Source organism: Centropristis striata, chromosome 13 (genome assembly GCF_030273125.1).
Source record: "Centropristis striata isolate RG_2023a ecotype Rhode Island chromosome 13, C.striata_1.0, whole genome shotgun sequence".
Taxonomy (NCBI): domain Eukaryota; kingdom Metazoa; phylum Chordata; class Actinopteri; order Perciformes; family Serranidae; genus Centropristis; species Centropristis striata.
In genome coordinates, this window is record NC_081529.1 from 21575345 (window position 1) to 21591267 (window position 15923).

Consider the following 15923-nt stretch of genomic DNA (forward strand, 5'->3'; position numbering starts at 1 on the left):
TAAGACCATTGAGGACAAAAAATAATTATTCATCGCGATATATCAGGCTTTTAATCTGGAGTTTTGGCTTTAAAACTGTAGTGTTTTTTATTTTTATTTTCATCAGATTAAACCATTTTCTCATATTTGCCCCAGAATTTGGTTTACAGAAAATAATTGTTTTGTGGTTCTTTTTCCTTTGACGTAAAAAAACAACAGGACATTTTTGTCCTCTAAGGTAACAAGAGGAAGTTGTTGTTTTAAAAATATGATACTGACAAAAATAAAAATGCATCAAAATCAATGTTGATGCTAATCATTGACATAAACTAGACGGTGAAAAATGTATACTATTTTGTTGTTGTTGATTAAAAAAAAAAGAGCAAACAAAGTACTAAAATATAAACAGTAGAAACATACAAATATGGTATTTACATTAATTAACTCAAATAAACTGGCCTTTAAAGGGGTAAAATTTTGAAAATGAATAAATATTTGCTCGTTATGATCAGAACTGGAGCTTTAACTCAGTGAAAGTGGAATATATGATGAATATAACATTTTCTGTGGCTGTGTTATTCTGTGTGAACTCTTGGTTGTTGTTGTTGCTGCAGGTCACTCTGTGGCGAACCTGTCTCAGGCCGAGGAGGCCGTCCAGCACGGAGCCTCCTTCATCACTCACCTGTTCAACGCCATGCTGCCTGTGAGTCCTCCTCCTCTCTCTCACCTCCTCCTCCATCTTCTTGTCCTAGAAGAACAGTAATCTTAGTGATTATACTTTTACTGAAGGAACATTTCAATGCTTGACTGTTACCTGTAGCAGAGTATTTTTTATTTTGACTGCAGGTTTTATTAATTTAACAGCATGTTTTTGGTCTCTGCTGTGATCCAGTTCCACCACAGGGACCCGGGTATCGTGGGTCTGCTGACTAGTGACCAGGTCCCTGCAGGCAGGACGGTCTACTACGGCATGATCGCTGACGGGATCCACACCAACCCCGCCGCCCTGCGGATTGCCCACAGAGCGCACCCCTCAGGTCAGACAGACGCCACGGGTCATATCTGTGTCTACAGAGAGGCAGAGTCCTGATGTCACTTCCTGTCCCCCGGCTGTTTGTCCCTGCAGGTTTGGTGTTGGTGACGGATGCGATCACAGCGATGGGTCTCCCTCCGGGTCGTCACACTCTTGGCCAGCAGGTCATTGAGATCCAGGGTCTGCACGCTTACGTAGCAGGTCACAAGTCTCTAACACACTTAATATTATTAACCGTGATGATTTATAGAAGTAAGGAGCATAGTTTGGAAAATAACGTAACAGTTTTAAGGTTAGGAATATGCTTAAATTTGTTTTTTCGCTTGATTTTTTATAGAATTTGTTGTTTCATCGACACAATCACTCTTGCAAACTGACAATCTCTTCATTATTTGAGATGAAACAAGCCTTTTCTTGTGTCAAGTCAAAGTGAATATACAAAGTGGAAATGAACATTGAGTGTTGTGGGTATAAGTAAATTATGTTATCTTTATTTACTGCAATTGCATTAAAGGAAACATTATAGATGTGAGGGAAAGGGCTTTGACAGTCTGAACATTTTCAGTTTCGGTACCTTGAAAGTGCCTGAAAAGTGCTTGAATTTTACCCTTAAAAGCTGGATCTCTGTTCTGAACTCTGTATTTTCCGTCTTCCAGGCACAAAGACGCTGAGCGGCAGCATTGCCCCGATGGACATGTGTGTACGGCACTTTAAACAGGCTTCAGGTCAGTTTAGATGCATTAGTAAAAATACTTGTTGAAAAGAGATCATGTGATTCATGACTTATGAGGCCAAGAGGCATGTTTTTCATCAGTAGTCTCTGGCCAAGATGTTGCAAGAGGCTTCCTTAAATACAAGCAAAAACACACACAAAAGCTTTGTGTATGGGCATGCTTGGGAACAGGACACACAGGTGTTCCAGTGTACACAATATTCTTCAGCAATCAAACAAACACAGATGTGGAAATATGTGTTAAGAGATCCTGCAGAATTCCCACAAAATGTCCAGATCTCAGTTCCCAGTATTCCAGTCCTGGACTTCCACAGCAGGCCCACCGTTCTTCCTGTCTTTGTGCTTTTAGTCATTTAGCATTGCATGATTTCTCCGATCAGGCTGCAGTGTGGAGGAAGCTCTGGAAGCTGCCTCGCTGCATCCTGCTCAGCTCCTGGGAATCAGCCACCAGAAGGGGAACCTGGACTATGGATCAGACGCAGGTCAGGACTCGCTGCGTTCAGAGTCGCCTCCTTTGCAGCTTGTGGACAGAAACATTAATTATATTTACTGTGTCTGCGTTCACAGACCTCGTTTTACTCGATGACGCACTCAACATCAAAGCCACCTTTATTTCTGGAGAGGAGGTTTGGAGAGAAGGACCATAGAAGAAGAATCAGCTGGGAACCGTGGTGCCTTCAGGGGATGCTGGGAAAACCAGAACCACAGATCTGTTGAATGTTTTAATTCATCAGTTGCTCTGTTAAGATTTAAAGATGGGGCTTTAGATGTCCCACCGTACAGAGGATAACCCTAAACATTTTAGATCTAATAAAAGTTTCATCCATTCAGAAATGCTTTTTTTGTTTGTTGGACTTTGTTGACAGCCAGTACTTTGAATTTTTTTTTTGAATATTTTAATTTAAATATCTTTTCAATCACGTATCGGTCTCAAACTCGTACTGATATTACTCTTATGTCAATATTAGTTGTTGTGAGGTTTACTCTGACATATTGAAAGTTTTTATGAATGATTATGTATTTTTATTGGCCTCCTCTCAGATGCTTTATTTTAATCGCGTTACTCAGATGTGATTTAAAGGGAAACACTTTGCTATTAAACTGCATAAATCAACTTTCAGTGGATGTCCCTGTTACATGATTGTTCCTCTTGTTATATTACATGTTATTTAAAGCTGTGTTTTTTTGCATTATTTCGCCAGTTAAATAGAGTTCAAATATACTGTAAAAGGCATGTGAAAGGAAAAACTCCTTTGTTGAGAATATGATGACAATTCGCCTTTTAGGCATTGTTTTTTTTGTAAAAAACAATTGCTTTTTTTTAAACACAAAATCTTAATATGATTAAAAAGTTCAATATTTCCCTCTGAATATTGCTTAAATTCAATTCAAAATTCAAAGTTACTTTATTTATCCCCGAGGGGAAATTCAGTGAGTCTGTCCATTCCTGATACACACCACAATAGCAGTGTCGTCCAAGTACTTCTGGATGTGGCAGGACTCAGAGTTGTATTTGAAGTCCCCTGTGTACAGTGTGAACAGGAATGGAGCCAGAACAGTGCCTTGTGGAGCCCCTGTGCTGCTCATTAATGTCCCAGAAACATAGTTCCCCAACCTCACATACTGTGGTCTTCCTGTCAGGTAATATGTGATCCAGGAGATGAAGAAAAGATCCAAAATGGAAGAGTAGTATTTAAGTAAACATACTTTCCAACACAATCCAATTTTATTTTTTTAACATTTATAGTATTCTGAGTGAACAGACCAAAATCTGAGGTGAACTGGCCAGAGAGAAAAAAAACCACTTTGACAATGTTTTTGTCAATCTGAAACATTATCTGTCAAACAACTTTATACCTCAATTCAGTGGAGTTGAAGTATAAAGTAGCTTTATAGAAATATTTAAGAACACATACTACAATATATGGTAATTTTCACATTAATAATAGGGATTTTTTTTCTTCAAATTTCTTTTCTCCATCACAACCGTTAACTTGATTTTGAAATATGGCCGCCTAACAATTTACAGTTAACTGCTGTCATACAAAAAAAATAAAGGTAGGGTAAAATGTATTGTCGAATTAACACCAAACATTTAGTGTTATTCGAAAGAAACGTCCAACTAGGCCACTTTTTTCTAGCTAGCGTTAGCTACTTAGCTTAGCTTAGCTCTTCAGGCTAGCTAGGCTAAGTTAGAGAAAGAAACTTAAACCGTATTTGTAGAAATTTAGCTAGATTATCTGGAAATAAAATGCAGCTTGATGTATTATTTCGATTCCAAACTAGGCAGAGGCAGCAATGATTTGTAGAAAAATGTAATTCATGTTTTTTTTACAATGTGTTGCGTTGACTTAGTTAAGTTAAGTTAAAATGCTTTGTTTTTTAATGGGAGTTTGGTTCATCATTTCTATGCCGAATCAAGCCGAAAGCGTTATTTCGTAAAAAAAAAAAAAAAAAAAAAAAAAAAAAATTCTTGTTTTATAAAGATGTAAGTAGAACTTTTACACATGGCTAATGAAGTTTGGTGTATTATTTATTTGGTGAATTAAGCAGAGTAGCAATGATTCATAAGAAAACCTAAATGGATGTTTTACTAGGTGTATAGGTGTCAAACAACAGTATAATACTAATTTTATAGTTGAGTTTGGCGAATTATATTTATGCCAAATTAAGCAGAAAGTAACAGTGATTCGGAAGAAAGCATGTATTTAATGTTTTAACAATGTGTGTACCTCCATCGTGTTCCCATTAAGATCAAGGACCTCATCCTGGATTACTACAATCATTTCAGGATGAGGGTCACTTCTGGGTCAGAAACATCAGACTGGCACCTGTTATGGCAATTTTGTGGATTGCGCTAAATTAATGGGTGAGCTGGCCAAACACAAAGCACTCAATACTCTGTTCAGCAAGTTTTATTAGCACATTCGTATTCCATACACCGCACAATCCTGAATGGCTCTTTTACAATACAACAAAGCCCCATACACCACTCGACTTATGACTGTTGCACTTTTCAGCATTGGCTCTTCAGCAAGACTCAATGCGGCCCTATCTTCCTGCCCTATACCTCACATCAGGACAGAGCCCCCTGATCTACATGTTACCCTCAATTATGGTGTTATCAGAGTTAAATTCACAGAGTGAGTTCCCACAAGGCCTTGTGTCTTGAATATCAAGTAGGTCACCATCTACTTCTTGTACCACCATGACAGGAAGTACCAAATTTCCTTCACACATCGCATTGGGAAAGGAATAATAACAGGCTGTACCATCTCTGTTATTCTTTTTGCTCTAGCCATGAACATGGTGGTCAAGTCAACTGAGGTGGAATGCAGAGGGCCCCTGACCAAGTCAGGTGTACGACAGCCTCCTATAAGAGCCTACATGGATGACCTCACCGTTACAACAACATCGGTCCCAGGGTGCAGGTGGATCCTACAAGGACTTGAGAGACTCGTCACCTGGGCAAGGATGAATTTTAAGCCCTCCAAGCCAAGATCCATGGTGCTGAAGAAGGGGAAAGTGACTGACGAGTTCTGGTTTTCCATCTCAGGAACGAGCATACCAAGCATCACAGAGCAACCTGTCAAGAGTTTGGGGAAACTCTTCGACTCCAGCCTGAAAGACTCGGCCGCCATCCAGAAGTCCAACATAGAACTTGGAACGTGGCTCACCAAGGTTGACAAGTCTGGTCTGCCTGGTAGATTTAAAGCCTGGATCTACCAGCATTCCATCCTGCCCCGAGTCCTGTGGCCCCTGCTGGTCTATGCAGTCCCAATGACAGCAGTTGAGTCCCTAGAAAGGAAGATAGTGGCTTTCTTCAAAAGTGGCTGGGCCTTCCACACAGTCTCACCAGCGCTGCACTGTATGGGATGAGCAACTTCCTGCAGCTTTCTTTTAGCGGCCTCACTGAAGAGTTCATGGTGGTACGCACCAGAGAAGCCCTACAGTACAGGGACTCCAGGGACTGCAAGGTGTCATCTGCCGGCATCGAGGTGAGGACAGGAAGGAAATGGAAGGCCGGGAAAACAGTGGAGGGGGCAGAGTCACGCCTGAGGCAAAAGGCACTGATGGGCACCGTGGCGACAGGCAGAGCAGGCTTGGGCTACTTCCCAAAGACCCTGATCAGTCAGACAGCAAGGAAAGACCATCTAATCCAGGGACTCCGTCAACAGGGAGCGTGGACAAGGTGGGAGAGTGCACTGCAGCGCAGGATCACCTGGACAAACATCTTGCAGGCAGATTTCCATCGGGTCTGTTTCCTGGTGCAAGCGGTCTATGATGCCTTGCCAAGCCCAGCGAACCTCCATGTCTGGGGGAAGAGTGAGTCACCCTCCTGTCATCTGTGCTCTGGAAGAGACTCTTTAGAACATCTCCTCAGCTGCTGCCCAAAGGCCCTGGCTGATGGTAGCTATCTTTGGCGGCATGACCAGGTGCTTAAGGCAATTGCTGATAGCTTAGCCTCAGCCATTTGCACCAGCAAACACCATCAAGCACCAAGGAAGGCAGTCCCCTTCATCAAAGCTGGAGAGAAACCCAGAGCGCGCCAACATCTAACAACAGGGCTCCTCCACACGGCATCTGACTGGCAGTTGCAGGCCGACCTGGGAAAGCAGCTGAGGTTCCCCTAACACGTTGCAACAACAACTCTCCGTCCAGACATGATCATTACCTCTGAGGCTTCAAGAAACCTGATCATACTGGAACTCACGCTGCCCTGGGAAGAGCGTATTGAGGAAGCCAATAAGAGGAAACGCCAGGAGGAGGAGTGCAGGGAGAGAACCTTCTATGAGCTGATAGAAGTCGGCTGTAGAGGTTTTGCAGGATGCTCTCTGTGCAAAGTTCTGAGTCGCTTGGGCATTGTAGGGGCGGCAAAGAAGTAAAAATCTGCAAGCGAAGCCGCAGAGAAGGCCACATGGTGGCTTTGGATTAAGAAGGCTGATCCGTGGACTGCGAATGGGACGCAAATCGGGACTTGATCAACCCCGACTGGGTCACCTGGGAGAGGGTGTATGATGTTGCGAGACCCAAAACACCCAATGATCCCAGGATACATCACTGAGGATGCGTCCCAGTGCATCCATGAGATGTTTCTTGCATAGTACAAGCCTACAGTTATGCGAAGTTATACTGCGAGATTTAATATGGAGTTTGGTTTATTATTATTTATGTGGCAAATCAAGCAGAAAGCAGCAATGATCCAAGACTAACAACTTAAATTCATGTCACATTGAGCACACATGCTTGTATTTCAGCAAAGCAAGACAGTTAAAATTATAAGAGGTGTTCCGGGCATGTCCAACTGGTAGGTGGTCCCGGGGAAGACCCAGAACACGGTGGAGGGATTATATCTCTCTCCTGGCCTGGGAACGCCTCGGGGTCCCCCAGGAGGAGCTGGACGTTGTGGCTGGGGAGAGGGACGTCTGGAATGCCCTGCTTAGCCTGCTGCCCCCGCGACCCGGCCCCGGATAAGTGGAGGAAAATGGATGGATGGATATTATTTGTTATGCAGAATTAAAACGGAAAGCAGTCATAATTAGTACGAGCAAGGCAATACTATTGCAACATTTGTAATGGTGTTTGGTGTATTATTTCTATGCCAAAATTTGGCATGAAGTTAATGTGTTTGACACAAAACGTTAATATGCTAGATTTATAGTGGAATTTAGTATACTATATCTATGCAGAATCCAGCGGAATGCAGCAATTAATCCTACGAACAACATAAATCACGTTTTTACAGCATTTACACCTGTCTTAGTCAACAAACAGTATACAGCTGGATTTATAATGGGCTTTGGTGCATTGTTTCTCCGCCGAATTAAACATAAAGCAGCAATAATTCTTAAGAATAACTTAAATTTATGTTTCAAACAGTGTACACCTGTATCTAAGTCAAGCAACTTTATACAGCTAGATTTATAATGGAGTTTGGTGGGGGGAATGGGACTAAACCGATCTGTTTCTGGGTTTTTAGCTCGCACCAGCCAGGACCGTAATGCGGGAAGAAGATATGCATCTTGACCGGATAGGAGGTCGATACGTCCCGGCTGCTGCCTGGTGTCCTGTCCTGAAAATGTCCCTGGAGATAAAGAGAACTGTCCACGGCGGCGAGCTGAGGGAGAGCCGCGTCAAGCAGTAAGCCACAGTACGAACCAGAAACCGAGGGTGACTACCTTCAAAATAAAAGAGCGACACGCGTCTGTGCCAGAAGGATGAGCAGGTTTAATAATAAATTTTTTTAATAAAAAACAGAGCTGGGTACCAAAAACTCTCATATGGATTTCCCTGACATTTTTCCTGAATCCAATGTATTTGATTAACTAGACCAACGATTTATTTGTGTTTCTACTGGTTGATGATGTATGGTGGCCTTGGGTAATAATTAGTGCTTCAGAGAATAAAATCAACAACAATTTTGGCAATTTTATATAATGCAAAAGTGTCAAATATTCTCTAATTGCTGCCTCTCTGTGAGAACACATCATAAAAATGAATATTTTTGGCTTTTGAATTTCGAATGATTACAGTGCCCTATCATTGTAAGGTAAATGTAATTGCGTATATTTTCTTATTCCATTTATTGTTTCTTGTTTACCAGCACACACTGTTTAAGAATGATGAAGACCAACACTTTTAAGTAAATGTCCAACTATAGTTCCTTTAATTTATTTTAAATTCATAGTTTGTAGAGAAAAGAGAAGATTTCTATTTATTTTTATGAATAAAGGTCTCTTAAAAACCTCTCTAGTTCTACAGTTAATGAAATTTGTAGTTAATCTAGAGACTATCGACTCTTGAAAACTGCAAATCTTCACACTTAAAAAGCTTGAACCAGAAAATGTTTGACATTTTAGCTTGTAAAGTAACTGACAGTTAATCATTTAGCAAAACAGTTGCTGATTCGTTTTCTTTATAATTACTTTTAGTTTTGTGATTAAATGTTTTATTTTTTGGCCATCCAAAAAGTAGGGTTTTTTTATTTTTTTGATTGAATGTAGTTTGAACTCTATATTACGCCATGCTGTTACGACTTGTGTTGGCCAATAGCAGTTTTATTTTGAAAGTTGTGACAGGAAGTGTCTGTAACTGCCTGCAGCTTGGTGGAGATGGTGAGAGCAGAGCGTGGTGACTGTGCACATCAGAGCTTAAATTAAAGAGGATGCATGGAGATCTCAGACAGCTGGCAGGAATATTCATCTCCTCGGTGCTCAGCGCGTCCTGCCTGCAGTCAGGTGAGTCCAACTGTCCACGCTGCTGCTGTCCGTCTCAGTGTCCTCATGCCGCTCTGCAGTTTCTCATGCAGCCACCAGCTGTACTGCAGGTGCACCAGGTTACCTAAAGTCTATGTGAACTTCATTATCAGCAGGGAAGCATCTGCATTGAGCTACAGAGGGGTTCAGGTGGTGTGCACGCGTTCTTCAAACCGCAGAAACAGTATTTATTCAGGTTTATTGCTGGCATATTAATGTTTAATCTATTGATTGTTACTTTGTCATTCAGAGACAGACTAAAGATCAAAGACAAAGAAAAAGAGAAATGCTCCTAGTTCTTATTTTATAATAATAGAAGAAGTATATCTTTAACAGAGAACTCATGTTTTGTGATCAGTGTGTGTGTGAAGCTGCAGCTCCTGGGGTGATCACACAGATTTTAAGTCCTTGTTCAAGGACAAAACTGTGGAGTGAGAAGGGAGGGAGCTGAAGCAATGCATGTCATCTGTATGAACAACCGTCTCAGCAATGTCTCTCACCAATATAACCTTAAAATATCCTTACAACTGTCCCTGCTGATGCTGATTAAGTATAAATATAATTTTTAAACTAATCAATATGGAACCTCAGTTTGAGTTCTGCAGAGTCCAAATATTTTGAGAAAGAAAATGTTCTTCTGCCAGTTTTAAAATCCTGTTAAGTGTCAGTTTTCAGTGTTATATTACCTTAGTATGGTAATATTATGTTGTGGATGTGGGGTTATGATATATGATTCATTACTAAAACTGTAGGATTGAATGGATAGTTTGGTGTTTTTGACATACATAATGTAGAAATAATGAAAACTCTGAAGCAGATCTGACCTGAGACTGATTGTTCGTTCTTGACCTTGGAAACCGCAGTTAGAAGAAGGATCTCACCCCAGGTCCATGTTGGAGGTTCTGGAGCTTTTAGTTGTATCACATGATCTTTCTCAGATGATTTTTGGTTTTCTCAGGTGTCATGACAGATGTTCAAATATCATTTTTATGGGACTTTTTGTCCATGTTGGCTATAAAGTTTAAGTCTGAGACTTTTTGATTTCTCAAGAAGTTGAACTAAAAAGTTGATCAGCTGAATGAAGTTTAAGTTAATCTCTGTTTCAAAGCCAACAGCTAAGAAGTTAAACATGTTATTGCCTGTGAACAAACCTTCTGAATTACATTTATTTTGCAAACAATCTCCAGCACACTGGCTGTTTTGTAAAACTGCATTTTTTTGCCAGAGCTTTAACCCTTTGCCTGATGAAGATGTAGCACAGAATTGTGGCAAGTAAATGTTTTTTTATATATATTTTTTAAAAAAAACAGAAGTCATTTTCTCAAGTTCTTTTCTGTTCTGTGTCATTATATCTGAAACTGTGGCCTCAATGTGTTGATTTTTTTTTGTGACACTTAAACCTTTACTTTAATGCAACTTAAACAAAATTTCAACCCTGTTTTTTTAATTATTATTATAATTATAATTATTATTATATTATTATAATAATAATAATAGTAATAATACATTTGATTTTTATAGCGCTTTTAAAAGGTACTCAGTCGCAAGTTTGCTGTTATTTGACAAAACTGTAAATTCATGTTACTGTCACAAAAATAAGGATGTTACAAAACCAGATTTGTGTGACAGAGTACGCTGGTGCTGCACTTGTTGTCTATTAGAAGTTGTTTTGAAGAATTGATCATATTTTTCATGTTAAATCTCGACCTGAAAAGTAACTAAAGCGGTTGACCAAATGTAGTGTAGTAAAAAGTTCAATATTTGCCTCAAAATGTAAGAAAAGTACAAGTCCCTCAGCTTGTACTTGAGTAAATGTACTTAGTGACAGCCCAGCGCTGGTGTGGACCCTGTGTGATGAGCTTAATGTGTTTACCTCTAATGCCACCATGCAGCTTTTCAGTTAGTGCTGCAACTAAAGATAAATTTAATCAATCATCAGCCTGCAGATTATTTACCCCATTAGTCATTTTGTACATTAAATGTCATAAAATAGGGAAAAATCTGTACAAGCTGACATTTTAAGATTACAATTTCCTTTATTAGTCCCACAATGGGGGGATTTCAAGTCTTACAGCAGCAAAGTGGATAGCAAAAAAACCCAACAATAAATGGTAAACAGCAGTATAAAAAGTATTAACAGTTTACAATATAAACAAGTAGAAATATAAAAAAGTATTAAAAATTAAAACAAAAAACTTTACATTATACACAATGTAGACAGAGTCAGCAGTTAGGTATGGAAAAGAATATTGCACATATAATAATGGCAGACAAAAGAGTGACTCCTCCTCTCTCCTGCTGCAGGGCTTCTCCTCCTGAGCCCGCCGCATCATGGGAGGCTCTACCTCCTCCCTGGTTGAAGATGCTGAGGGTGATGCTGCGCCCCGGGGTGCAGCTCTGCCCCCGTCCCCCATCATGGGCTGTCTGAGGAGCAGCCAGAGCACCTCCCTCCCCCGGCAGCTCCCCCGACCCGGCCGCCACAGAGAGCGCAGGTAAGAGACCAGCAACAAGTAGAGTGGTCACACTTCAGGTGTGAGTTCATCACGCCGTGATGCTCCTGAACAGAGTAAGAATGTTTTATTTTAGGCTCTTTTATTGGAGGTGATGTTCTGCTCTGACTGAATCCTGCAAAGTGATCAATCAGTTACAACTCTCACCTGACAGCTCATTAAAGTAGAAAAAGACAATTTTCCAACTCCCCCCCCCCCCCCCCCACCTCTTGCATTTACAAATGTTATTGTAGGCGCCGCTGTGGCAAAAAGCAGTTGCTTTTTATTGCTTTACTTAAAAAGTCTGGCAGCAAAAGTTGCCAAACAGTAAAAAAGTTATTTTACAGATAATGTCTTTTAAATAAATATAGAGTAAAATTTCTTTTACTTTATTATCATGGTATTTTTTTTTAAACATTCGATTTAAATTTTGACTGTTAGAGAAACACTCAGTAATATATTTTTTAACTTAGTATTCACTGTAAGTTAACATTCAAGACCATTAAGCAAATAAATAATACTGTAAAAGAACTTATAATGTCCCATTATATTAATTTACAGGTTTACAGGTTTAACTTCCATTTTGTGTTTATTATTTTAAATAAAAGTAATGTACTTTTTTCATGACATCTGTACTTCATGTCGTAAAAACAAGAAAATCCCATTAAATGTAAAATGATACAGTAAATTTCTGGAAAATAACTTTTACAGTTTAGTGAGGTTCTGTTACTTATTTAGTAGAAATGCCAACTAAATATCAGTTTGAAACCCTCTCAAGTCCAAGAACTCTTATTTAACCTCGGCTTTTATCCCTCTTTGTCTTCACCTTCTTTGCCTCCTCCTCCGTCAGCGGGACTCTTTGGTTCTTTTTCTTTTGCCTGGTAAAGTTTCATCATTTGCTCTAGTTGTTACCTGGAGAAATCTCCTGATGGTTACAGTGAAAGTTAAAGCCCAGTCCTTGCTTGATGCACTTTCTTTGTGCCGTAACGGAGCTTTAACTTCCCGGGTTTTAGCCCCAGGCTGCAGACAGAAGGCACAGTGAGAGTGAGGCTTATAGAGAGCCAATCTAAATGCAGATTGTGTCATTACTCTGCAGCCATTACTTTGTGCAATCAACATTTACTTCACAATAATAAGTTAAAGCAAAAACTTTAATTGCCACTTGGAGTAGAAAGGTCAACATATTTACCTCCCACCACTGGTGCAGATAAAAGCAGAAGGAGTCTAGTTGAGCTTGTATAAAAGCCTCCAGCTCCTGCAGGTCACAGCCCATTTAATGCTGCGTAACTACATTATCAGCAGAAAGCAGAGATGTAATTCTGAGGTCACCAATCCGTGAACGCTCCACTCCATCAGCTGAGGTCCTACATCAACAGGACTGACTCAGACTCGCTGTAAAGTAGACCTGAATGGATAGTATCGACACTCAAGTCAAATGTCTTTCTGTAGATCCGATCTGTGTCCCAGGATTCAGGGTTTTTTATTTTAAATTCAACCAAATTAAACCAACATAAAACAAATAATATATAAACAGTTAAAAGCTGGGTAGGCAGTTCTTTTGCATCATTGGCCAAACACCCCATAATAACATTTTAGCAGTGGTGGAAGGAGTATCCAGATCTTTTACTTCAGTAAAAGTACTAATACTACACTGTGAAATTACTCCAGTAATTACTACAGTAAAATCCTGCATTCAAAACTTACTGAAGTAAAAGTACAAAAGTATCAGCATCACAATGTACTTAAAGAATCAAAAGTAAAAGTACTCGTAAGGCAGAATGGAGCCACTCAGATTGTTTTATATATTCCAAATATATTATTAGATTATTATTGATGCATTTACAGTCATGGAAAAAATTATTAGACCACCCTTGTTTTCTCTAATTTCTTGATCATGTTAATGACTGGTACAACTAAAGGTTCATTGGTTTGGACAAATATAATGATAACAATAAAAATAGCTGACCTGTGGGCCCACCACCCACAGAGTTAGGCGTAAGGGTGTGTAGAGAGTCAGGCTGCAGGCAAAGGCGGGGACCTGGGCGTGCTGACCCACGGCTGCAGCCGCTCTGGGGATGTGGAACGTCATCTCACTGGCGGGGAAGGAGCCCGAGCTTGTGCGGGAGGTGGATCGTTACCGACTAGAAATAGTTGGGCTCACCTCCACACATATCGTGATCTCTGGAACCAAACTCCCGGAGAGAGGCTGGACTCTCTCCTTTTCCGGAGTTGCCAAGGTGAGAGGCGCCGGGTGGGTGTGTGGATACTCACAAGCCCCCGGCTGAGCGCCGATGTGTTGGAGTTCTCCCTGAGGAACGAGAGGGTCGCCTCCTTGCGGCTGCAAGTCGCGAGGAGAAGGTCTCTGAATGTTGTCTGTGCTTATGCACCAAACAGCAGTTCAGAGTACCAGGCCTTCTTGGAGTCTCTGGGTGGTGTCCTGGAAGGGAGACCACCTGGGGACTCTATTGTTCTTCTGGGAGACTTCAACGCTCACGTGGGTAACGATGATGGTACCTGGAGGGGGTGATTGGGAGGAATGGCCTGCCCAAACTTAACCCGAGTGATGTTCCGTTATTGGACTTCTGTTCTAGTCACGGATTGTCCGTAACAAACACCATGTTCGAACATAGAGTTGTTCATAAGTGTAACTGGTACCAGAGCACTTTAGGCCAAAGATCGATGATCGAGCTGTCAACTGATCACCACCTGGTGGTGAGTTGGATCAGGTGGCGGGGGAGGATGCTAGACAGACCTGGCAAACCCAGACTTGTAGTGAGGGTGAACAGTCCGAATGGGCCATGTTCAAAGCCTCAATTGTTGACGCGGCTGGTAGGAGCTGTGGCTTGAAGGCCGTTGGTGCCTGTTGTGGCGGCAACCCAAGAACCCGCTGGTGGACACCAGCGTCTGGGAGGCCATCAGGCTGAAGAAGGAGGCCTTTTGGTCTTGGCTGGCCGAGGGGTCTAAAGGAATTCTGTAAAGAAAATTGCTTAAAATGCTTAAAGAGTAGTAGTGGTTCCTTGAGTCTCAGCTTTTCAGTCATACCCGATAATACAGCTCACAGACTGTTTATGCACAAATATTCACACACTTTGGAGTGTTGTTTAGTCAGCCTTCCTGACAACATGCCCCGACCTGGAATCAGTGGTTTCCTTCAATCTTCTGGTTTCATGTGGGAGCAGAAACGTGGCTGCAGCTTTAAAGCCTCTGACAGACAGAGAGTCTGACCTCAGAGAGCGGAGGAGGTCAGAGGTCAGCCCAGGCTGTCAGTCTGCTCCTGTTTGTTTGTTTGTTTCCTCTATGTGTAAAATTGTTGAGTTAATGCTCTCACTTATTAAATGTTATTTGTTTTTTTCATGTATGATGGGCAAACGTGATGTTTTTGTGTATTGTTTATTGGTCATGTATTTTGCGTTCCGGCATTGATTGATTGTGGGCGTGTCGAATAAAAGGGCCATCAGACACAGCTGCAAGTGGTTGATGTCATGATGACACAGAGACAGCAAATCTCAGTGTTTCACTCTGATTGCTCTTGTTCGGTGTTGCTTATCTCGCCACTTTAATCTGGAGCTGTTAAGTTAACTCTGCTAACAGGTTATGGGCCCAGATCCCAGAGATGGGCGAGTTTTTTGGCGTGTTTCCACAAGTGTGATGATTAGCACGCGGCAAGCACCATGAGGAGGAACGCAGACGCGAGCCGCTGGTCTCGCCTCCTGTTTGATGGAGATGAAAAGAATTATGAATTGTGGGAGAGTGTGATCAGGATGACTTATTAATGTCATCACGCTAGGCCTGTCACGATAGTCAATATATCGACTTATTGTTCGATAAACAAAAATGGACACAATAGTTTTTCTGGACTCCATAAATTGTCATTTACATGTGTGTTTGTTTACATAAGTCATCAACATTCAGTCGGGATGCTTCTTTCCCTCTGCTGTCAGTCAATGTGCAAGGAGGCAGGGCTCACACACACACACACACACACACACACACACACAGACAAACGTGTGGACAGCGTTGAAGCAGAAAGAAAGAATTAGCGAACTCGAGCTAAGTTTTCTGACAGCCATAGTTGTACATTTTCAGAAAGTTGAGTGCCATAAATGGAATCAGTTCTAGCTGAATGCCACAGCGGTGGTGTGGGAACATTTTGGGTTCAAGCCAGATGAACGCGGAGAGCCCGCTAACATCAACAAGCTGGTATGTCAAACCTGTATGAAGATAGTCGCAACAAAAGTGTCAACACAACAAACCTCAAAGTCCTAAAACACAACCATCCCATCCAAGTTATTCAGCCGGGAACAGAAACACGGCGGGAGCGCCCTCCACTAACCCACAACTGGCAATTAAGGATATCTTTGCCCAAAAAATGCAAATATAAACGTGACCGCACAAAATGGCGCAAGCTCACAGATAAGAGATGCAACCATTCA

The 15923-nt window shown here is 41.3% G+C and overlaps 2 protein-coding genes and 1 pseudogene across 2 annotated transcripts in view; all 3 read left to right on the forward strand.

The window, feature by feature from the left end:
* amdhd2 (amidohydrolase domain containing 2) overlaps positions 1 to 2865 on the forward strand; it is a 7562-nt gene extending 4697 nt beyond the window's left edge. Inside the window, exons 7-12 of the mRNA XM_059349022.1 lie at positions 594 to 682; positions 872 to 1016; positions 1106 to 1213; positions 1669 to 1737; positions 2126 to 2227; positions 2313 to 2865. Coding sequence (XP_059205005.1) covers positions 594 to 682; positions 872 to 1016; positions 1106 to 1213; positions 1669 to 1737; positions 2126 to 2227; positions 2313 to 2392 — 593 coding nt within the window. The 3' untranslated portion in view covers positions 2393 to 2865. The remainder of the gene's footprint in view (positions 1 to 593; positions 683 to 871; positions 1017 to 1105; positions 1214 to 1668; positions 1738 to 2125; positions 2228 to 2312) is intronic.
* Positions 2866 to 4252: 1387 nt separating this feature from the next.
* LOC131983390 (uncharacterized) lies at positions 4253 to 6846 on the forward strand (annotated as a pseudogene).
* A 2031-nt stretch (positions 6847 to 8877) lies between these two features.
* LOC131983292 (calpain-15-like) overlaps positions 8878 to 15923 on the forward strand; it is a 31455-nt gene continuing 24409 nt past the window's right edge. The window contains exons 1-2 of the mRNA XM_059348001.1: positions 8878 to 8983; positions 11306 to 11493. Coding sequence (XP_059203984.1) covers positions 11333 to 11493 — 161 coding nt within the window. The 5' untranslated portion in view covers positions 8878 to 8983; positions 11306 to 11332. The remainder of the gene's footprint in view (positions 8984 to 11305; positions 11494 to 15923) is intronic.